General features: G+C 37.8%; 1 protein-coding gene across 2 annotated transcripts in view; it reads right to left on the bottom strand.

The window, feature by feature from the left end:
- Window positions 1-24,815, bottom strand: part of UXS1 (UDP-glucuronate decarboxylase 1) — a 63,143-nt gene that overhangs the window by 14,756 nt on the left and 23,572 nt on the right. Inside the window, exons 6-9 of one of the 2 annotated variants that reach the window (XM_080377453.1) lie at window positions 20,629-20,809; window positions 9,993-10,097; window positions 8,610-8,669; window positions 6,132-6,253 (exon numbers count right to left, since the gene is read on the bottom strand). In XM_080377453.1, the coding sequence (XP_080233579.1) occupies window positions 6,132-6,253; window positions 8,610-8,669; window positions 9,993-10,097; window positions 20,629-20,809 (468 nt within the window). Of the gene's footprint in view, window positions 1-6,131; window positions 6,254-8,609; window positions 8,670-9,992; window positions 10,098-20,628; window positions 20,869-24,815 lie in introns of both variants that reach the window. The other variant, XM_080377454.1, reaches the window with a different exon arrangement.

The following is a 24,815-nucleotide window of genomic DNA, read 5'->3' as shown; positions in this document are numbered from 1 at the left end:
TTGTACATGCTGTACATGGCCAACGCAAACAGCCACAGGCCTGTTCCACCAACACCTTGACAGGAGACATTGCCATTGGGAAGGGATGGGTACCCACTTAAATGCATCTGTGCGTGAGTTGCTAGAATATTCCCTTCAGACAGGGCTTTTAAATTCAGTATTATACTGCACAACGCGGCTTCTGAACATGAGGTGGCAAATAACATAACCAGTGCAGTAACAGCCAAGGAATGAGACCTGTTATCACAGCTTCCAGTAGGTTTCCAGTAAGAGCCAGGAATACATGCAATACAATATAAACTTCAGGCAATTTAATCTTAGTCATCCGCACAACGCAGAGTTCTGCAGTTATATTCATGAACTACTGTAACAATGACAGTTACAGGTGAAAGACAATGCCTTACCAATGCTTTTAGAGCAACGGTGGCTGTTTGAGGAGGACGTATCTTAACAGCCAAATTAAAAGAGGTGTACCAAATCGAAAAAAACATCAGAAACAACACACACTTTGCATCAAAAGATGAATGCTGCTATGGATATATTCTTATTCAAACACTGACTGAACTTATACCTCTCAAAAAAGCTTAAAATCTTCGTGACTTCAAAATTCTATTTGCACAACAGCGCAGCAATATCAAACCGAAAGAACTAAGTTCTCCAATTACCTGAGGGAAATCAGAAGATGGGATTTCTTACAGAACAGCAAGGAAAGAAAAAAACCAAAACCCAAGAGGGCAGAGACTATGCAAAGTATTCAGACTTTTCTTAGGAAACTGGCTGTATTTGTTTAGTCCACGACTTTGATTATCATCATAATACAGTCTTCTAACCTTGTCTATGGAACAAAGTTATTTTGCAATTGTTATCAGCACAGAGCACACAGAAGCAGTAAAGACACTAGAGCATTAGTAAAACCACTGTGTGTGAATATGGGCCAGAGGACCCGACAGTTTTTTCCTGCTTTATTTTCATATAATTTGAAAAAAGTGTTGCTCCACTGACAGAAAAAAAGCCTCCTATTACACCCATGCTGTTTGTATTAGGAAGTTCTGACAACACAGCTAAAACAATACAATTTAGAAACAGATACTCGGATAATGAAACTCTCCACTTAGAGGGGCTTCTGTTACCAATGATCCAGTGAAACAACACATTGCATTTTTATAATACTGCCTCATTACTGCACTGTTCTCTCCCCTTTTCACCTCACTTCCTCCAACTGAACGTTAGCAACAGATAGCTTTGGAGAACTATATGCCACTTCTGCATTTGTACAGGACCAAACACAACGTTTTGGTTCATGCGCCAAGATCCTACACAGCAAAAAACACTCACAAAGCTACAGACGGCTCTAACAACTCATTAGAAAATGTGCAGATCCATTAATCCAACCGCATGGACAATACATATCAGCAGGTTTTAGAAAATGGCAGGACTATCAGAAGGACCGTACAAAGGTAACTGGAAGAAGCCAGTTTCAAAAGCTTAGCAATATTTAATCTCTAAATTATTAAGTTTGCAGGACTTAACTTTATTGAACTATGGGGAAGGATTTTTATCTGTGGTTTTTCTTTTCCAAAGTATAAAAGCCTATTTGTGAGCCATACAGTTACAACAGCTGAAAGCAGCACTGTTTCCTCTTTCAAAGTGGACCCAGTTAATCAAGAAGATAAAAACAACTAACAACAAACAGTACTTGAAATATTCAATGGAAATGCCATATTTATTGAGAATGTTACTATAACTGCGCGTGTGTGACCTCTTAGACTTTGCAGAGAAGGAACTGTGGACAATTTTTTTCCTTTTCTTTCTGAATTTCATTGTCTTGGTATATAACAACTCAGATGGGATACTAGTTGCAGCACTGACACCTGCACCTCAGTGGTGTCAATGCCCTCTCAGTCAGCAGTGAGAGGGGCTGTAGCATCTCAACTCTTTACAGGCAGTGCTCAAGGTGGTTGACTGCTTGTAGCATCTTATGGACTCCCCTCTCAAACCTTCGCCTCACTAATATTCCTGGGTGTGAAACTTCTCTGCATGACCTCTAAAAGGCTAAAGGAATCCATGATAGCTCTTATCACTAAAATTTAGCTTTGACATCGTATACATCCAACAGTAACCACCATCTGTATCATTAAAGGGCTGCTGTCTGGGCCTGTGACTATTACCCCAAGGAGATGCAATGCCTCCTCTTCCTCTCACAAAAAAATCAGTTCCATTCTTCCACAAAAAACATCAATTCTGCATCTTTCCTTAAGCAAACTGCTAGCAAACATATGTGACAACACCAAAAAAGAATGCTGCGTGCTTAAAAGCAATCTATATTGAGTATCAAGGAAAGAAAACAATGAGAAATTATTGGAGAATACAGGATAAACTCCCAAAAGACGTTAAAGCAAACTAATCCAACACAGGTATTTGTTTTCTAATTATTCGATAACTACCCGTTTATTCACTGCCTTATTCAATGCCTTCTCAGTTGCAATTCAATCAAAAGGTTTCATTAGCCCCACATTTTACATCAAGGCTTTTTATGATTACTGAAACCAACTCAATTTGTGAATTAAAGATTAGGGGGAAAGTACAACTCAATATAAAACAGAAAATCGCCCTCATGTTGCAATTGCAATGCACTTCTATATTTAACAAATTTCAACATCAGTTTACATGTGTTATTCTCTCACATTAATATAATAAACTTCACCTCTAACATCTTTCCATTCTTCTATTACCTATTAAGATTTTTTGGCATCTTGAGTCTTTGCAGTCCTGGTTATAGAATATTCCATAAAGCAGAGCATAACACTTGTTCACTTAAAGAAGGTTATAATTAATAGTTGATTCTGACAACTCCATTCACTTCTCTATGCTTAGAAAGGCATCCACTGGAATTCTTAATTGGAAGATCTAAGCTATTCTAAGGCAATTTGAAAACTATCACATCACATCATGTACAACTAAGCCCACTTGCTACCACTGATGCTTGCAGTCACACAGTTGGTATGAAAAGAAGGACAAAGGAAGCAGAAGAAGATGAAAAATTTCCCTGCAACATGTCATGGTGACCTGAAGTTGTTGCTTCAGCTCTGGAGAATTTCCTTACAGATCAATGGTATAAGAGAAGAAATTAAATCTAGTTCAAAACACACCCTTAATACACTAAGCATGTAAAATGCAGTGTACTTGTATTTATGATGTGCTTATGCAATCATACCAGATCCCTGCTATGAAGGTAGTCTTCAGATTCTGTGTAGTATTTAAATGAAGCCAGCACTGGAGCGCACATGAATATCTGGATTTCTAGGTAGCTCCATAATTCAAACCACAACTTTTTTAAAAAGTTAAATGCATACAGAATGGAAACTCCTGAACAAAACACAAAATTCACACCGCAGTATTATGTGCTGAAACTCTCCTCCCACCCCTGTAATGTTTTCTCTGTCTGTCTATGTCCAGGAAGACCCTGCATTTGGAAAACACTGCTCACTCTGGAAAATGATGGTATTACCTTATCTAGCAAAACAGAAGTGCCATAGTGGAGTAAAAATACTAGGTGTGCAATCGTATCACATCTGTATCACATCACACACCTGTATATGAAGTTTATGCAAAAAAACACTTCGGAAGAACAGGGAAGGAGAGGCAGAACAGTAACAAAAGTAAGAGTATAGAATGGTGAAAGCAAACAGATCGACATGCTGTTGTTGTAAAAGAGTTTCAAAACTATGCCTTGAATCTTGTTACGGCAATTGAGCGAACTGAAAAAGGCTTTCCAGCAGGGAGTGCTAGCAAGCACTGAAAGAGAGATGATGAGACAGGATAAGCATGGCTGACCTATGCTACCACATGAATTTATGGAGGGAAAGCTGCTCCCAGAAGCCTACAGAAAACATCCTCTCAAACCACATGCTCGGGTGCCTCATGTGATGAGATGAACTTGTGTACGTGCTTTGAATTCCTGAGCCCTGCATTTCTCCAGCAAATATTTCACTCCCCACCTCTCCTTTCAAGCACACGCTTATGTATTGTTGAATGTTACTACTGTTCTTGGACTCTTTGATAAGGAAGTACTGCTGGGCTTTTTTTAAAGACAGCAGTTGTAAAGAGGAGATGAAGTCAAAAATATTTAATTCATAGGGTCAAAACAGGTGAACAAAACAACGCTGCCAGCAGAAAACAGTGCACCGAAAAGGTCTCGGTCAAGGCAGGCTACTGAGGAACTCTGACAACTGTGAATAAAGAGTCATCTTTGACTAGATTCAAGAACTGTTCTGATTCAAAGAGCCTGTCTGCAAGTATAACAGCAATGAATTTTTATTTTAGTTTTTGGAAACACGATTCAGTATTTAAGGTACCTAATAATGTGCATGATGATGGAAATCTTTGGAAGAAATGACAAAAAGATGCAGACCTAAGTTTGCTTGTTTCTTTTTTTTTATTGAAGCTGAGAAGATTCTGGAAATATTTTAACCTGAAATCCTTCAAATCAAATTGTTTTGGGCAATGTCACTTTTGTCTCAAAATCCTCTTAAAAGCACAATATTTATTTTCATAGTAGACATCAGACCTTTCCACTAGCAAAAGATAACGTTTCCTCCACTAATAACAGCCTATCATCTAAGCTCTGAAAAAAACCCAGCTCAACAGTGTTTCAGAATATACCTCAATGTGGGACAAGCTCAGGCAGACTTCACTAACCCATAATAAAGTACAAGACATTTCATACAGAGCTGCCCCTAGGACAGAGAGCTCATTTGCATCATGAGTTCACACTTAATGTATGTGTGCACTGCAGTTCCACCTTACAAACCTTCTCTTTTGTAAATCCTGCATAAAAATTACGGGATAGTACCATGACTCATCCTGTGGCTTTAAGATTTTAAGTGACCCATGATTTTCAAAATGACCTACAGTCTTGCCCTTCTAAAAGAATACTGCAGAGTGTACCACAAACTTGTAAAAAATTTGATACCCTACAGCGCAAGAATTTCTCATAAAAATGACAATATTCAACAGTGAATGGATTTCCAGACCCATGAGGAGTATTTTGTTACAGTGAAGTACAGAAGACATCATCCCGAACAAGAGCAGTACCACCACGCTAGACATTAAATGACTTAAGAGAACAAAGGAGACACTAACCTCTGCCTTCTCTATCTGGCAGAAGAGAAAATTACTACCACCTCTGTACTAAAATACCATCCACAAAGTCTTACTACTTACTTTTGTTTTCATGGTTTTTAAAAGCATCTAGTATTTTATCATTTAAAGATTTAAAATTCTACAGAATATACAGCTGATTTATAAGTTTAGTCTATTAAGGCTGCAAACACCAAGAAACAGTGATATGATATTCTTTAGTCTGTCACATTGTCTAATTGAATAGCCTCACAGAGACTAGCTGAACAGCAATTAAGATTTACATACAGGTAAAGAGTCTATGCTGGGTTAGTTAATGAGGAGTTTCTACTTGTTGATTATGAAACCCAAGGGAAATGGCACGTATCATTTCAGAAACATATTTTAAATTGCATTTTTATTCTGATGTTACTGTATTAGTCTGAAAAAGTGCATTACATAGCCAAGTATAGGTACCCTCCATTAAGGTCTGTATTTATATCTACATAATTATAAGACATTTCTAAAGAGATTGAAAATACATTGCTCCTATATAGGTACTCATTAAAGAACTTCCTCATTTTTATCTGTATATTCTGATTTCAATTATGCTCATTAAACATGCCACATTTATCTGTAATAGTCCTATTCAGCAAAGCACTTCTCAGCACAGGACCAACTTAAAACAACTCTTACTTGGCTCCCAAATTGGCAAGGTCATCTCAGTTTAATCTGTCTAAAAACTATTTACGATACTCAAAGACTTATTATGTCTATTAAGAAGAGTAAAGCACATTTTCTTTAAGAACGCTGCTTATCTGAAAAAAACAACAGATGGGAGCAATAAAACTTCTGCATTAAAGAAAACAGTTTTTGCAGCTATAGTACGAGTATTCCTACTTAAGACATTCTCTTTTGCCCTCCTACCTCTAAATGCACATATTCCAGTTTTGCCATATGTTTGGCCTTCATTAATTACAGACAATTCATTGAACCTGATAGAAGTTTAATACCTGCTTCATGTATGCATAGCACATTGTCTCTGCAACCCGTTTTCCTTCATCATAGCAGGCTCTTGGACCTATTGGATTCACATGGCCCCAGTAATCCTCATTTTGAGGGTGAACTTCAGGATCTATAGAGAAAAAAAACACCACCTTAAATGATCTTCTATCCCAAAGGTGACTATATACAATGAATCTTTCCTTGGTGTTATACAATTCAACAGGTTCTCTTTAAACCATGCATTAAAAAAATATTATGTTTCAACACCATTCCTTAGAAGTGTACTCACTGGTACCATGAAAATGACAGTTATGGAAGATGTGACACTAGTAAGGTAACTGAGTAAAGTAAACAGCTGCCATCATGATGCTTTTCCTTCCCCTAAAAGAGTGTGTGAACAGAGGGTTAAATTCAACTCTTCTCTGCAAAGACAGACTACCTCAAGGGCACAAATATGACTCCTATCTAATGTAATTCAGAGGAAGTATTATAGGTTATGTAGGCAGCATTTTTTACTGTATTAGGAAAAAAAGAAAGTAAAGCATCTTCAAGTTTTATAAAATAAGAAACAAAAGAAAAACGGAAAAAACGGAGAGAAGTACTGCATTTCTTAAAGAACAAAGAGTAGAGCAATATACCACAACATACTTGCTATGTTTCTTCTGTTTTCTCCTAAGCATTTTTACTAGCTGTTACTGGGCACAGACAATCAGGTTAGACAATCCTCTGGCTTGATCCAGTACAGTAGTTCTTGATTAAAAAAAAACCCACCCAACCGAAAATCTCCTAGGAATCCTTGCGTGCGCACACTCCTTATGCTTAAAATAATACAATCACATTTCCCCACTTGGCTACCTGTGCTGCCACACTCTTCTTACTGGGTTTGAAGTTTGCATACATTGCTACAAAACTTTCAAGTGTTACAGGCTTTTTTGAAACAGCTTTGATGGTCAGTTTCTGATTAACCCTTCCAGTTTTTATGCTGCTTACAGACATCATTACCGATGAATTCCTGCCATACAAGAGTCACAGAGCAATGGTAAATGCAGAGAGGTTTCACATGATTATAAAAACCTGTAACCATTCTTAAAAGGGCCCCAGAAGGTGCCGTGATCTGGAAGGCACCTTCAGTTTCTGTCTCCTTTCTGGCAAAGGCAGCCCTACAAAGTACTTGGAACCCCCCTACAAAACACTGCTTTGAGAGCTCTTGTGGAAACAGCTAACAGATATTTTCTGACTTTATTTTCTGTCCTTTATTTTTCAACAAAATTATTTTGCCTGTTTAAGTCAGAGTATAATGTGAGTAGACTCTCCCTGCTACATTTGATTTACGGACACGACAAAGCCTGAGTTTCAAGTTTTCCACCTCAGCAGGCAGATTGCAGCAGACCAATGAAGCTTCAAAACTTGGTTTCTTTTTTGCCTGTTGGTCCCCCGTTCCAGAAGGGAGTTTGCTCAATTACAGAATAGTCCTTAGGGCTAGCGTTTTTCTCTGTGGAGCCTGACCATGGATAATCAAAGGCAAGGGAGGCAACAGGAATGCTGCACGTGCTTAAGCCACTTATTTGGCTGGCTGGTCACCTTAGTTCTCTCTTGCTTGCCTATTTGCTTTGAATCTTCTTGACTGAAGTTAAACCACCGAAAGTGTACACCTTGAGGTATGTCCTTTGTCTTTCCTCACTTTTTCTTCAAAAAACTTTGTATCTCGTTACACAGATGAGTACTTTTGTTTGCTTGTTTGCTCTTTAAAGCCCACTCACAACCACTAATGTTGAGCAGGTGACTGTGATTGCAAAATTGCTATTACCTATTAGGCAAGAGTTCCCAACAGCAGGAATTTTCCCTAGTAAGGCATATGGTCTGTTACACACCCCAAGGAAGTACTAAAGATTCTTGCTGCATTCAGCCAGCAGTTCTATCAGTCATCCTCTCACTACTTCAATTCTTAGTAACAGTAATAGGATCTTGGAGAGATACGACACTACTGCTGAATATTACATTTTCAGAGACACCACAAGAGCCTGCATGAACAATCACTGTTTTCTTAGCTTGGAGGTTATGTCCTTGTCTCTTGCACACCAGGGTGATTGCTGATTCACAACACAATTCATAAGTGACTGGAAAAAGAGATGCAGATTTACTACCGAAATTATCTCTCTTCACAGGTTTTCATTATGGCATCTGAATTTTAATTAGCATTCAACACTCTAAATTACCCCACAAGGCCTTTGCAAAAAGAGACACAAACTATGACAAAGGGAAGTTACAAACAATAGTCAGAGCCTCCTTCTACCACTCTGGGTAGAGATTTAAAGCAAGTGCTAGTTGCCCACATTTTAAACTGTGAGAAGTAAATCTGAAAGAAATCAAGCTAAGACAGTGATGAGAAGTTATCACTCAAACATCTGACAAAAGGTTTGTAAAAATAGGGGTTTTTTTACAAAGCCACATTTCAAGAGATCTAAACACTGTTTTATCCTTCTTACCTCCATATACCTCGGATGTAGAGGCCAGCAGCAGCCGTGCTCCAACACGTTTAGCTAACCCTAAATTTTGGGTAACAGGGAAAGAACAACATAATTACAGTAAGCGCAAGAATCTCTCCATCATGTTAACTGTTTAAGTGTAATCCTTTACTTTTACTAGATAAATCTAGCTGTAAATCACATCCATAGTGCCCACTTCCAAGCTAGAAAACGAGAAACAGCAGAGTAGCATTCACATGCATGTGTTTGCTACTGGGACTAAAAGTTACCCTAAACCAAGATCCAAGAACTTAATATATTATTACACCCTAAATAAAGGTCAAGGAAGCATGAAGTATTCCAGTTACGAAATCAGCATCTTGAAACAACTCACTATATTATGATTACCAATACTTAAAGATAAGCTACATAAAGAAACTGGTAGAGAATAACATGTTATAGGATAAAATAAATCATGTTCCCTTCATTATGCCCCTTTAAACTGCCTGGATGATCCTACCAATCACTCAAGATTATTCTGCACTCCATTTCAGTGACTTTCTGCCCTTCAAGTTGGTGGCCAATCAAAGAAACCTCTCATCTATGCCATACAACTGTCCAGTACCTCCATAGCTTCTAAATCACTTAAGTCTCTGAATTGTACTCAGTAGAGTATCATTCAAATGAGAAACTCGGCTGAGCTAATGCCCAGGAAATTTTTTGCCTCATAGCTCCTCTCAGGATCACCGATACTCAGTTCAAGCTGCAGCATATGCCAAATGGATCAAAGATGAGAGGCAAAACTAGTGAAGGCTTGAGGCCTTCTTTTCACAGGCCCATTTCCAGCATAAAACCCAACAGACAAAACTGAAAATGTAGCCTCGTAATTACCTAGCGTGAAGCTAGACATTACACATTCTTGCAGAATTTGCTAGCCAAGGCATGCACAAGAGGGTGCAGTGCTCTTGATGTCTGGGGTTTACAGTTCCACCTAGTTCAATGTTTGCTGTGGTGGAAAGGAACAGTCATTCATGGCAAACGTAGGAATGTTCCACAGTCGCCAAAGCAAGACACAACTTCGCTATAAAAATCCCATGCTCTTAGTTGTTCCTATGACTTCTGTAATTACTGCACTCCACAGCCAAGATACAGGCATGAAGTCCCTGTGCTTTGACAACCAAGTCTGTATGTTGTCAGAGTTTATCTGCAGATATATTTAAAGGAAAAGTAGAAAGGAAAAAAAAATCTTCAAAGAGGGAAAAAACCCAAACCCAACCCTCATTTTTCTTTGAGAAACAACTTCTTAAAATTTACAACTCATCTGCTCTATCCTCCCCTCTCCCAAATAACTCTGTCCATGTTATATTATGTCTAACCAAGTTAAGAAAAAAGATTTCCACTTACCCAGCATGTTTAATGTCCCAATAGTGTTGGTCTTTAATGTTTTTATAGGATTATACATGTAATTTGGAGGAGAAGCAGGAGAAGCTAGATGATAGATCTGGTCCACTACAAAAAAACAGAGAGAGGGGGAAAAAAAAGCATTACTATTTTCCCATGTAACATATAAAGCATTAGCATCAGGAAACAAGTACTTCTTTCTGCACTTCCTAGCACTGGAACTCGGCACTTCTTATATTGCTACCTATGGATGATACGTATGCAAACCTGCTGTAACCCAAAGACAGACTTAATTTTTAGTAAAAAAAAATAATAACCATAATCAACACTGTTGACAGATACAGAAGTCTGTGGGTGTGTTGACACTTTCCAATTGCAAAAATTCTAGTTTTGAGTACTTCAGATGTTTAGAAGCTGCAAAAGCATATGCAACATTCTATCACCCTCAAGTTTTTAAGTGACCACAAGCTTCAAAGTATTTTTCCGAGATGAATTCCCAATCAAAGATGGTAGAAACATTTTTTAATCCCTGGATAAATGTTTTGGGAAAAAGAAATACTTTATTTTTATTTATAAGCCACTTGGCAATGAAATATTAATAGTACTCGTATCTTACTTATATTTTAAATATATATGCCAAGATATTGGCACGCAACCTTTGTCCTTTTTCCCCCATTCCCTTTGTTCTATGCTATACTTTGAATAATACAGCATTTTAGCTTTAATAAGAAATAAAAATCCCCAATACAGAGATTCCCCACCCCACCTGATCCCTCCAAGTTATGAAATATAATTAGCCAATGCACTAGACAGTACCTTACAATCAAGGAAGGTATACTAATGCCTAACCTAAATTAAAATAAGGTAGCCTGGGTATTGGCAACAGATTGCCCAGGTAACAGAAGTCTCAGTCTTAACTAATTGTATTTGCTGCATTTCTGTGACTGCACTGTAAACAAACCTAAAGATACCTATCACCCACAGGAAATACATATTCAACACAACAGCAAAATAGGGACTAGTACAGCAAAGCTAAACAGTTACACCATTTTCATGAGCATAGACTCCATTAAACCCCAGGATTTCTTAATTTAACAATTATTCCTAGCACAAGAGTGCAGAGAGAGATAAGAGAACTAAAGCTGTAACAGATTTTGAGACCAGCTTCTGCATATCAGAGTTGCCGAATTCACTGCATGAGATAAGGGTGCAGAGGCTGGAGATAGTACAGGGAAAAAAATGCTTTTTTGTTAAATCATAATAAAAACAAACCAATCAAAACTAGACTAATTTTCACAAGGAGAAGCCAATATTCAACAAACCTCAACCTACAAGTCTTTCATTATACAACTATTGTAAATATAAAAACATATTTGTTTTCTATGTAACATGAATCTCGGTTAGCCAGAACTACTTAAAAAAACCCCTACAGATAAGCGAATGCCAAAAAAAAAGTAAACAGAAGATCAAGTTAGAAATAGTGATGCTTAAGAAAGAAAAAGAACAAATCCCCCCCACCAAGGTCATCCAAGAAATGTATCCAAAAGGTTATGTAAGAATTAGAATAGCAGGATGAAAGAAAAGTAATTACTTCTTTATGTTACAAAGGGAAAGTTTGTTTTTTTAAAGCATATTTCGGCACTGAAACCTGAAGCAACCTGGAAAAGTCATATTCTGACAAAAGACAGTACCACGTGGCATAAGGCTGTCTTGCCCTAGAACAGAACAGTACTGGTCAAATGGCATACTCAAACAACCCTTTTTATTTTTTTTGTCAGGTGTTTTACAATTAACAAGCAGTAGCAAATGACAGCAATACGAAGTAAAGCTTTATTTTGTCAACGTAATATTGTCACCCCTCTGTTGGGTTTAACTTTCACAGTATCTGTGACATAATGAACTTTTTTCTCCAGTTTGAAATTAATTCTCCTGTCAAAAACAGAGTAGAAGCATCCTTGACTTTCAAATTAAAAAAAAAAAAAAAATCATTTGACAAAGCAAGCACACAATCCTTTGCTTCCTGACCTCTATCCAGTACAAAAAAAAGCAGAGTGGTTAGGGTGACAGTGTGTATAAGTGGCTTGATTTATCCATGTAGAACATACCTAATTACTTTTCAACAACCTTTTAAGAAATAAAAAAAAATGAAAGTAGTTAAAAGGCTTCAAAATGCAAGCCTCTCCTCCACACTGAAACATTACATCCTTTTTTTAAGATAAGCATGTGTTCTGAAAATAAAGCCTTAAAAATACTGGCAACAGTGGCAAGGTAAAATATTGAACCTACTTTCTTTCAGAATCCTTAGTCAAGTGTGCTTACAACATATAGTCACGTTTTTCTAGATTAACTGTTGTTTCTAGGTCTACTGGACAAGCTCATAGCTCCTTATGAGAGCATATTAGCTCATCTCTAAGAGGCATAAAAGTTAACCCCATACTACATCTTTGCATTATTGCCCCGACACAAGAAACCCTGCAAAATAATTTGATTAGATTTTATTCACTGCTTAAGCTTACCGTGTCAATAGTGACCAAAATAAGGAGACATTCTTTCGAGTCAAACGTCATCAGGCAGAACAACTATCAGCATAAACACAGGATCAGCTAGCTTCTAAGGCAACCTGCATGACTCCATCACCCCAAGTTTTACTGTCTTAGCAAAGTAATGATATTTGACAGTTAGTATGCTCAAGCAGATGACACAAAATATTTCTACTTCCTCCATGTTGCATGCTGTCTTCGGTCTACAGTTGTTTAGAGTAGTAGAGAAGACCAGCTGCCCACAAGATGTCAAAACAGCCCAGAAAGCTAGAGAGATACAGTTTTGGCAGATACGCAATATCAGTGAAGATTTATTCTCACATTAAAAGTGTAGAGAAATACAATTTAACGTAGCAGATTTCCTGCTATTTGTTCTCAAATCAGCAGAAACTGGTATTTCCACTATCAGCACTAGTGCAGCATCAAAAGAAAGCTTTTCACAGAAGGCAGCGTACAGTAGTACTCAAAGACAGCCTGACACAGTGAGTGCTGGAGGAAGCAAGCTCCCAGCACAGGCTTGACTCAAAGCCCTGCCTGCTCTGCTAATGCAACTGAAACTTTTAGGATGGTCTGCAACATGGAGATAAGTTAGTTGTTTTGTGTGATGGACTGTGACACGGAATAATTTCTCCTTACTTTGGTCCCCGTTGACTCTGTAAGTTTAAGCAGTGAATAAACTTTAATTACGTTATTTTGCAGGATTTCTTGTGTCAGGGTAATAATGCAAAGATGTAGCATGGGGGAAAGTCTAATTGGTCTGTTGAACTTTGATATGCCTCCTACATATAAGCCCTGAATATGAATAAAATATATGACTGCCTCAAGTTATGCCTCTGAATGTAAGCATCCCCTTCCCACAGCACAGTACTGTCATGAAAACAAGGAAAAGGAGCAGACTGGAAGCTGACAAAAACATCAGAGTAGCCACTGACTGCTGCTTGTAGGCAGCAGGTAATTCAAGCACAGTGGCTCAGAAAAATGAGCAACGCAATTGACAGTTATTGCAACCAACTCAGTTTAATTCTGACCTGCATTTTATGCTATTCCTTTCTATCCATTCCTTTACAACCCTTTCCAAATCTAGTTTGCAGCAGGCTGAGGTGGAATTTTTGAAGAGTGAAAACAACACTTAAGAAGTGTTGTGGACCACCAGTAATTTACTGCCCAATCATAGTCTGTCAAAGCAGAAATGAACACTTCCCTTCCTCCCTCTCCATTCACTTTGTTTTTGCTGTTTTCTAAATGCCTGCTGAATTTTCAACACACAGCATCTTCTACGGGAGCAGTTCCTTTAACAGCACGCGGCAATTCAGATGAACAGGGCCAAAACCTCCCTTTCCTTTTGCTGCATCAGGATACAGCTAGGCCTTTGAGTATCCAAGTGATCATATAATTGTTAGTGGGAAACAAACACAAACAAAATACAAACCCCTAAAGGTTCCTTATAATCTTCAAGTTTGTTTATTTTTAAACAAAAAGCTAAGTGTAATGGACAGTGCTTAGAAAAAAAGAAAGAAAAAAGAGAAGGCACTCTTCTTCTCCTCCTCCTAGTCCTTCTTCTTCCTTTTGTTCTCCAGCTCGTAATTGCTTTAAATGAAACTAAGATAAGGAGCTGGGGGGGAAAAAAGTACCTGGCTCTGGTTGACCTCAATGTAATTCTTCCCATAGGTGCAAAGGCAAAAATAAATCCTTATGACGAAAAGGGTCAGCAAGGGCAGAACCAGCAGAGAGATGGAAGATGGGGCATTTGCCAAATGTCTGATGCCCATCTTCTAGATCAAAGGGGTAGGCAGCCAGGCAGTTCCAGGACCTTTCCCTCTTGCCCAGGAAGGAATCTTAAGAGTATTGAGCCTCAGACCAATTAAAAACATCACTAGTATTCCAAAACATTTAGAGAATGTTGGATATTTCAGAAGGGTAGAGAGACAAGTTTCTACCCAAAACTGGTCAAGTTTGCGTCATCAAGCTAAGGATATTGAGACAAATACAATTACCTCTCCTTCCACCTTCCCTCTTTTAACTGCTAGGTCTAACACCACATAATTTTTAGTGTCATCATTTCAGCAGGCCAGCCAGAAATGCCAGACAAAGCCATCCACCTAGTCTAGATGACAACCCTGTGTGCTCTAGCACAAATTTTGCAGTTATTTAAGAGGCAGCAAGCAGCAGGCAACAAACTCTCCTCCAGCCAGAACTGTGGAAAGCTGTCCTAGCTACAGCTTTGCAGGGGATTACCTGTCTGGGACAGCATCTACTGAAGGACAGGAACGAACAAATGCATCTTGTAATTGACCTCCACACCTCTTCCTTTTTTATGGGGTAAAGAAAAAGAAGTTTTACAACATTTAATTGTGCCCACTAAGAAATCTTGAGCTAGCTTTGCAATTAAGCCATAATACATTTAATTGAAAATAACTCTAAAAGGCTGTGCAAAGCTTTACGTAGACAGGTAAGGACCATAGAAGAACAGATGATAACAATAAACTTCAGCAAGTTTTGTACATAACTCACATCAGGGGCTAGAACTCTGTATGCCACTGAACACTGCAGCAAAAAGTCTTTTACAAAGCACAGGATGGTAGACTAGTTATAAAACAAAGAAATATATCTTTCATGTTACAATTTTGCTGAAAAAAAGCCAAACATTAAATTAATTTCAAAATAGCACAAACGTAGAAGCTGGCATAAACATTCAAGCCATCAGGTACACAGTGACAAATACAGAAATCCACGATCGTTGCAAAGTTCTAGCAACATACTACAGTATCAACAGCAACTAAAATTTGTCAGCTGTACCCTTTTCTATGTGAAAAGCTCAAAAAGCCTGTATAATTTAGTATGCATGGAATCTGTAATACCCAAATCCAGACCCAAGCGTTCGGTCTTGTGTTTTCCTTAATGCTCAACAAGTATGATCAATACAATCACTTACTTTAAACAAAATATTGCAATAAAACTACCTTCCTTGCTATCATCAATCTTTATTTTCCAGCCATGTGTTCTGTGTGCTTTTTAAGTGGATAGTAAGGGTAGAATCTACAACCTTTCCTATGACAGGAAATTACATTCCTTCCTTCATCTTCAATTTCTGCCTTCAACATGTGTCGCAGTACCAGAAAGGACTGAACGGGTCACTATGTCCACTAAACATCTGCATCCATCACTGTACTTGCCAATCAGGAAGTACAAGCAGTAAAGCTTTGATCAGAAGCGTACAAACAAGTTTCTCCAGCTTATACACAAGGACTTTTCTTGTAAACAGCAGCTATGTCAATTCCATTACTGTAGGTCAGGCCAGAGAAGCTGACACAATGAAGTGAGACATTTTTATTGCACTGAACTAAGAAGGACTACAAATACAAATCCACTTTCCTGATGTTAAAAATGTTGCCTGTAACTCAAGGCAAACTAAAATAACCTTATAAAGGTTTACCATATTGCTTGTAATATGGAGCAGTTTTGTGGAGTTTCACCAGAGTGGCACCATTGCACTTCGCTCTGGACAAACAAGATTAAGTTAAGTATATGTTATCTCCCGCCTTGCCATGATTTTCCCTAATCATACAGTTTAGAACCATCGAGTTGGATGTATTAAGTATCTGGCAGAGGGAATGAAGACTAGAGGGGAAAAAAACTGGGATGGAAGTTCTGAAGCAAAAAAAAAGCAATGTATTGAAGGCACTCACATAAAAAAAATGAGAAGCTGTATGTGTTTTAAATTACCAGTGAAATGACTTGGAGACTAAAAAATTCTGGGATACTGTAGAACAGTGTTTAGTAAGATGTTATCATCTTGATTTCTGGAAGGCTGTTATTTACAAGGCAGCTATAGCCTATTCTTTCGGCCAATTTTGTGAAACTGTTCATTTTAGCCTTAAAGTCAACTCAGACCCACAAGCCAGCAAAGTCCTTAAGAAAAGAAGCATTTTTAGTCCCAGTCAAGCCAATAAAGCTATTAAATTTCTATAAATGTTATTTTACATACCTATGTGCCTGTTACTAACAACTTTGTATCTTCTGAAAACTCTGAAAGCTAATCTCCTTGTCACTATGTATGCAATGTGCCTACAGCACTTTTCTCAACTTGCAAAATGTGGTTTTATTCTATCATTTTGAAAGCTTTTTGATGAAAGTCAGAAGAGCCCAAACTGCCTCTGCATTTGCAACAGTCACTGAAACAGAGCCAACATTTTAATATATGTTTGCCAGAAACCAGACTGCTGCTATTATGAATTAAAATTTTAGAAGTATCGTACTGTTATTTTTACCAAGAGCTCCTGTATTTAAGCAGTGAGATGTAGAAGTTTTGTTGATGGTCTCCAACTCCAAAGTGGGCAGTGCAATCTAATTAAGTTGGAAAGAAAAAAATTTCAAAGTGAAGCCTTATGACTAAAAGCATAGCAACTCTTGAGGACTACTGTGAACATCTTTCAAGGGAAAAGGACCTTTAAGCTACATCATTTTTTGATACAATGATGAAGTATTCAAACCATTTGTGACTAGGGAAATGAGATCAGTTCAACTGAGTTAACAGTTTCCACTGTTGATTGGAAATCTGTGGGACTTTCAGGCCTGGTTTTGTTTCAAATTTGTGAAGAGTGGAAAAAAAAACCCCTCACAACCAACCAAAAAGAAACCAAAGGCCTACATGCATTCATGTGACCTGTGAAAGAGTTTGGCTGCGGAAGACGTCTTTCAGACACAAGAGATGGCTGGGGGTAAATGGAATGTGCATGTATCACCTTATAAAAGACTGTTTTAAGGCTTCCAAAGATTGCTAAGTAGGAAGGAGAAACACCAACGGGAGAAGTATAGGGGCTGTGCAGACCTGTCTGATATTTTCTTCCAGGTTTACTCAGCTGCTGTAGCTACTATGGACAAGGAGGTTTGTATATCTAACACCAGTTGATAACCAAGCCTCAAGACTGAAGACTGAGAGGTATTCCTTCCTTTTTAGGAGTCCAGTTTAAGATCTTAAGACATCACCTTGAAACTGGCTTTATTTTTCAGGGTGTGATTTTTTTTAGGGGGTTGGTGGGGCATATAGTTTGGGACTGTTCTAGGGCTTTTTTTCAGTGTGCTGCTGCTTTTTCAGGGTTTTGGTGGCTTCGTTGTTGTTTTTTTTTTAATGTGTGTTTGTCTGTCCGCCACCCCCCCTCCCCGCTCAATATTTCAGGCATAACAGTACTTCACAGTAGAAATACAGACACGGACTTCGGTGGCTCAACATTATTTTAAAATATTTTTTCTTTTTATTACAAACACACACAGTCAACTCTAATGCAAAGGTGGGTATAAACAAGACAAGACTAATCCTCAAGTCACTATATAAATTAAGTACATTACTTCTCGCCAACAGCTGTTTATTCTAAAATTTCATTTGGTAGTTTTTAATGCAATTCTATTACTGTGAAGTGCAGTAAATCACAGTAACACCAGATCAAGCATTCATTCTCATTTCTTCTCCAACTAATATCTGTGTCTTTTTACACTAAAGTTTGCAGGAACAGGAGACAGTACTTCAAGTAACCATCTTAGGGAGCTTGTGATCTTAAAGAACGTAGAGAGTGAAAGGCAGAAAATAAGCAAAGGTGGACAGGTGGATTTCTACACTTTTTTTTTTGCTTTTAAAAGAATAGTAAGATTCTGTCCTTTACACACCACCCTTCTGAAAAGAAAATTTTCTTCCTGTACCAAAAAGCTTCCATTTATTAGTAGATTAAACCTCAGCATCAGGTGTTAGGAATTTTAAAGATATTTTCATTTCAGCCTAAGTACTTAAAAAACACAGAACTCAACTACAACAGAAAAAAAGTGTTAATACAACTATTATGCAAAGTTTTGAAAACTTTCTTCTCAGACTCTCCACCCCCGCCTTTTTTTTTTTTTTTTAACTGTCTTCTGTCTTTCAAGTTCCCTCAACTACGTTCATTTCATTGAAGAATTCAGGGCCTTTGCTTTTGTTCTTGAAAAAGCCTAAGTGAAAGCTATGTTCTTGTGTGTTGCTGTACTCACATTTTCCCCAAATGCTAAAGCAAAGGGAATTCTAGTGAAAGAGAAGAAATTCAGCACTACAGTTAACTATAGTTACCACAGGGCTAAGAAATAAGACGTGTGTTTAGATTATTTATTACTGTCTGGCCAATCTAGATCAAGATCCAAGAATGCTCAGTGCCACTTCATACCATGGATCAAAGATAATGACTCAGACAAGGCAGACTGTGCATAGGCATCACTGTGAAGCTAAAAAAAAAAGCATCAAGAGATTTAGTGAAAGCTATACATCTTGAGATTAAACTCACTTTCCATATCAGAAGTGCAAACACTGTGTTCTTTTTAGATCAGAAATGAGGTCTCTTTCAGAAATAAAGCACTGATTACTCTCTCTGGAATTTAAGTGTCAAACAACCTTATATGACCTTGTTTAAATAGGACAGCAAATAAACAGGAATTCTTTAGACACAAACCTTCTTTTGTCATGACTTCACAACTTTCAACTTTTATTTACAAGTAAAAAGGAGAAACTGGGACTAAGAAAAGAAGTAGTGATACATATGCCAACTTGTTACTCTGTTAAAATAACTATCCACATTCCCTCACCTTCCCCCCCCCCCCCTCCGCCTTTTTCCCATATAGTTGGGCTATAAACTCGGCTATGAAATTTTATCATATTCTTACAAGTTAATTTTATTCTAACATTCAGCCATGCCAGCTTCAACTTACGCTGTTAGAGGATAAGACGACATTCAGTAAATTACTCCCTGAACAACATGTTATAATTTGTTATCACTACAAAATGGGCAATTGGTGTCTTAATTACATAGAACATGGGAGATGTAGCCAAAGAATCTCAGAATTTCCATTCATTAGTGCCTAGTAACTGGGCAACACTATTAGCAACGATGATAATTCTCTGAGAAGGTCTCAAGTGTAATCAGTCAGAAAGAAGGTAACACAGGGGAAAGATTAGGAAAGCTGACAAACTGAATTGGCTGAAGCATAAGCTACCAGCACCTGAAGCCAATTAATAAGACCGTAGTCCCCTTATCCCGTCAGTGGAAGCAAAAGTTTGAAGTAAAATAACAGGCAGTAACTACATCAGTGCATTGTCAGAGCAGAGGAGGAGCATGTATTTGAAGGACTGTTTTCAATGGTATTGTCAGAAATTCAACACAAGCAAATGCAATTGCTAGAAATTTTCCCTGTGAAAATCCATCCATTAGAATTCAGGAAGAATAAAAAAACAACCCACAACCTCAGATTCATTTTTTTGTTTTAAGAAATGAAACCACTACCTTGCTACAAAATTTTAAAGCGATACAGCAAACCCACCAGAACTATAGTATAACCTGAGTAACGTTTTCATCGATTCACTATGTGCTCATATACTCCGAAAGACGTCTATAAATGCTTATCTCAACTACAGCTATGTTAATGCTGTCTTGCAATTTGCCATAATAGTTTGAGGTTTATGACAGCTTAGATATTGAGTTACTTCTTCAAAGCAGAACGGTTTTTTGTTTCTTTGTTTAGGGTTTTATTTTGGTTTTTCTGTGGAAAACTGGGGAAATTCAGTTCTGCTTTTTTCTATTCTACAGGCTGTGGAATCACTAAGGAAAGTGAGATGACTTGCCCTCTGAAAGAGCTTAAGTCTTCTCTCAACTGATGATACACAGCTGCAGGATGCATGTCATCTAGTAACTGCAACCCTGAATTAAACTTCTCAGTTCATGACATCTCTAGCCCACAGAGACTCTGTGTGCAAGCCTGTGCACGCACACAGGGATGTGGGACAATGGATGGGACAGATAAGACTGACCCATTGCAATCCTGCCTTCTCACAAAACCAGTCCCATTAGCAAGTTTTGAAGATTTCCTTCCTCCTATCCACTCAGAAAGGAAGAACTGATTTCAAAGATGAAAGCACTCTGAACCTCTCACTGCAATGGTCCCAGGAAATAGGCTAATAATAAACAAAGCATACAGGCATTAGGTAGCTCATCCAGAAGTCAGTGCATAAGTTTCACTTCTTTACAGACAGACATACTTACAAGGGTTAAGCACAACAAAGTGCAGATACCAAAGCAGAGAGTACTCACCTTCAATGTACAGGGGTTCAACGACATCGTGATTTATCAGTTCGAAGTTCTCATGACCAATCCAGTGTTCCACATTTCTTTTCCTGCCCGTAAAGAAGTTGTCCACAACTGTAACCTCATGGCCATCCATCATTAGTTTGTCAGTAAGATGAGAACCCACAAACCCTGCTCCTCCAGTTATCTGCGTTAGGACAGTTGGTATAAATTTCTTTTTCTTTTTACAGAAACACCAGACAAAGTCTACAAACATGAAGACAGAAGAACAGTAGCTTTCAGATCTTTGCTTACTCCAGGGGAAATAACTCCATTTCCATGCTTAATTTTTTTTCTTCCAATATTTACAGCATTTAAAATTTCAAGAGACATGCTTGACATGTTTCATCAATGTCAGGCTAGAGGTTCAGCTAACCATTCACATCAATAAAACATTCAGATTACAATATTTTCCTTTTTTCCTTCAAATTGGATTGTGCCCTTTTATGCAACAGCAAGGCCTAAAAAGACCCAAAAAGGTAAGAGGAAAATTCTCTGCAATTTCTATTTCTCAGAAAAAAAGATGACAGAATGCCAGGTTATTTTTGTGTAAGATTAATAATATCAGACATGTCAAATCCAGCTTTTGTCTGGTTTAAATGGAAGGCATATGCTGGACGTTTTAAGTACTACAAATTCTTTCAACCTTCAGAGAAGGAAAGAAGGAAGGAAGGCTATTCTTCGAAGACCTCTCATTTGAAATATCTGCTAAAACCAGATCTATTCCTTTTGCATTTTAATGCATCTGTAGCCCACATCATTCTGGTCTGAACTGGTCTGGCAGTTGGATTGTTGTAGGTCCCTTCCAACTGAAAACATTCTATTCTATACCATTAGCTCCAACATCCAGCATTTACCTGTCTTGGAACTTTATGATTTTTTTACTGAAAAAAACCAAGCAGAAATGAAGTATTTAACACCTTGTACTCTTGTTCCACTGCAGATGTAGAAGCAATAGTTTACTTTTTCCCTTTCTGCACATCAGTCTTTAAGAGAAAAAACAGAACAAAACAAAAACACTCTGTATTGAAGCAGTCAACACAGCAAGCAAAACTGCAAGTTGTGGCACATCCAGACAGATCTACAGAAGCAATTGTTTTCTCTTCATTTCATAAGCTATTTTCAAGAACACACAAAGATATGACAAATGACCACTCTCAAAGAATGAAGGGATGTGTAAAAGCCCTATGTGGCATCAGCTGTATTATATGACTGCATGATCAAATTCACATTTTGAAAGTGATTCAGCTGTTGATCTCCACTCTTCAGCTGCAGCAACACAAAAGGACATGGTGTAACTGTCAAGCAGGAATCTAACGAATGAATGGTGTGCTACAATGGCAAAGTGCTGTGTGGAAAAGGATGTAGATGCCTGAAAGCTCTTTTACTTTGGGCTAGTCAAAGCCTAAACATTTATCTTGTCCACTCCCCCGCCATCTACTACTGAAAAAAAGCCATATTAGCAGAAATTCTTTTTTTTAAAACTAGAAAAGAAGAAAGACAAAGTAGAAAGCTATCAAAAAAACAAAAGGGAAAATTATGATAACTACATCTGTTTTCTTCTGTAAAAACTTGAACGTCCATTTCTATTCTCACACTTGTTTTTCTTATTAAAAATTCAGGGCCACCAGTGTGTCAAAGACATTGTAAGCACTAGTTAATAAAAGAATCATGTAGTTGCTCTGTTTAGTATTCTTCTGGGTTTGTCAGGGCTTCCTTGTAGCAGATTCAATAGGTGATTCAGTTCCTTGACAAATCTGAAGGAGAAAGAATTTAGGAGAAGTCTTCCTTGAAAGAAACACATAATCTCAAGGTTATCACCACCCCAGAACAGACAGGAGGGAAGAACAGGTTTCTGGCAGAATGCTACAAACAAGGAAAGAAGAGTAGTAACTAAGGGAGAACAGCCCTCTGCCAGGTGCCACCAACTTAAAAAGAGAAAAATGATATGCATGTAAAACCTACTGCCACAAGCTTCTCTGGACTCAGAAGCAAGCTGCAGCCTTGCTCAACGTTCCAAGGGTTTTGCGTTTTTGTGGTGACCGGGACAAAAGGTTTCTGTAGATGACCTGAATCTGTTCCTTCAACTGAGGCCGAAGAAAATCCCCTGCTGCTACTTCTATTTCCAAAATTCCAGAGAACAAACTTGACGCTCACAATACATCTTTGTTGTAGTAAAAGAAAGCATCTCCTTCCCCATCTCTCTTTTGGGAAAAAACATAATGAAACCAAGGACTGCTTAGAGCACTCTTCTATGCTATACGCAAGCAAAAAAAAAAAAAAAGGAAGAAAAAGCACAAACCAATTTTGTCTGAAATGAAGTTTCCAATTACTTTAAATCTCTAAGTTGTTTTTATGATAAATCTACATTAGCTTTATTAACATATCACTTCCACAGGTATTTGATAAAGAACTACTTGGAAAAGGAGCTGAATTTCCCCTGGAAAAGTAAAAAACTGTGTAAACTATGTTTTTTACCATTACTTGAGGCTACATTAAAAAAGAAAAGATGATTTATCACTGAAGCTCTCTGTGTAACCTTTCTCTAATCACTCATAAAAGCAAGGTCAATATACTTCATTTCTAAATATGATTTCCTGCAAATCACAATGACATATTAATCTACAAAATCATATACTGTACATGAATTATTTCCACATCAGAATTGAAGTACCACCACCTGGAGCTTAAATAGGCATTATTTAATAAGACATCATTAATAAAAATACTTAATTACTGAGTAGTGCCAGTATGCTTGGTAACTTAAGCATCTATTATTACTGATAACTTCCTCCCCTAGAGGGACTTAAAAGTTTGTCTAATTGTTATATGAGTTCATTTCTGTTGGCTGCAGATTCAAAACAATGTCTCATATGGAAATTGTATTAGTTTTTTGTTTTATGCTTTCATCAGTCTACTGTATTCAATTCAGAAAAAAACACACACAACAGACTGAACCAACGTCAACACTGTCTTCCATAAGACTAACAGAATTCCTTGCATACAAAAGCCTGTAGCCTAGTCACTTCAGAGAACTGAGCAAAAAATTACGACAACAGGATTAAAACCTGAGTTCTTCTGAATGAAAGAGTATCTAGTCTCAGCTGAAATACCACCCTTACTGGCAATCACCTCTGAATAGATGCAGTATAATAAAAATTATTTGCTAGAACTGTTGTCTGGTCAGGTCAGTGCTGTGGGTATCTCCAGGCTGGAACTGGAGACTGCATTCAGAGAAAAAACTAAAATAATCAGAATACAGAATGGATTCTAGGAAAAGACACAGTATCAACAAAATATGAAGCAAATAATCTACCAAAGTTCACTTGGCTCATGAATTCTTGAGAAATTTCCAAGTGTCATCCAAGGTCTACATGAGTCCTTTATTCACTGACCTCTGCTACTCAGAAGCACACAGATTATAGTTTCCTGTAGGATTATGACAGCAGCATCGTAACAGAATGGAACTGCCCACATGGGCAAGAGGCGTGTGAACGTCCACCTGAGTTTGCACTGAACTAGTCCCCAACCATGACAGACAAGAAATGAATGAACAACTCCCTCATCCTTTTGGCCAGCTTTCTCTTCAGTAACTTAAACTCTACAAAACAAGTGGACGCCAAAGAACTATTCAGCTCCAGGTCTACAGGAAACACTTCTATGCCAATGACTTGCCATGTCTGTTGAAGCAATAGATTTCAACAAAATATCCAGTGTCTTTCAGTGGCAAGGTCTAATATTAAGAGCACCCTATCCAATTAACAGCTTGTACTAAATACTCTTCCTGAAAGCACCTTCTCACTTATACGGAAAAAACATTACACTAAGATAACTTTGCTACCCTTGCACATATGTGCATGTGATTCAGGAATTTTTAGAATTAAGCCTCTCTCTGCTGTTTTGCTTAGCTTATCTTCCGTATTCAACAAGGGAACAGGGAGCCTACAAGTTTATTTCCTTCAGACTGTCATAAAAAAATGACAAAGTAACATTGCAGAAGTAAACTAATTTGACAACACACTATGTTTTGCAATAGCAATGAAAACTATTGTCTAACAACACAGTAAAAATAAAACTTTTTGTTTGCACTTTCTCAGTGTTTTTCTTAAATTTTGAAGTCAAAGCAAAAGAGAACACCAGATATATTAGGCACT

This window comes from Falco punctatus (genome assembly GCF_963210335.1).
Source record: "Falco punctatus genome assembly, chromosome: 2".
Lineage (NCBI taxonomy): Eukaryota > Metazoa > Chordata > Aves > Falconiformes > Falconidae > Falco > Falco punctatus.
Note: the sequence above shows the minus strand (reverse complement) of the source record. Positions and strands in the feature narration are given on the sequence as shown.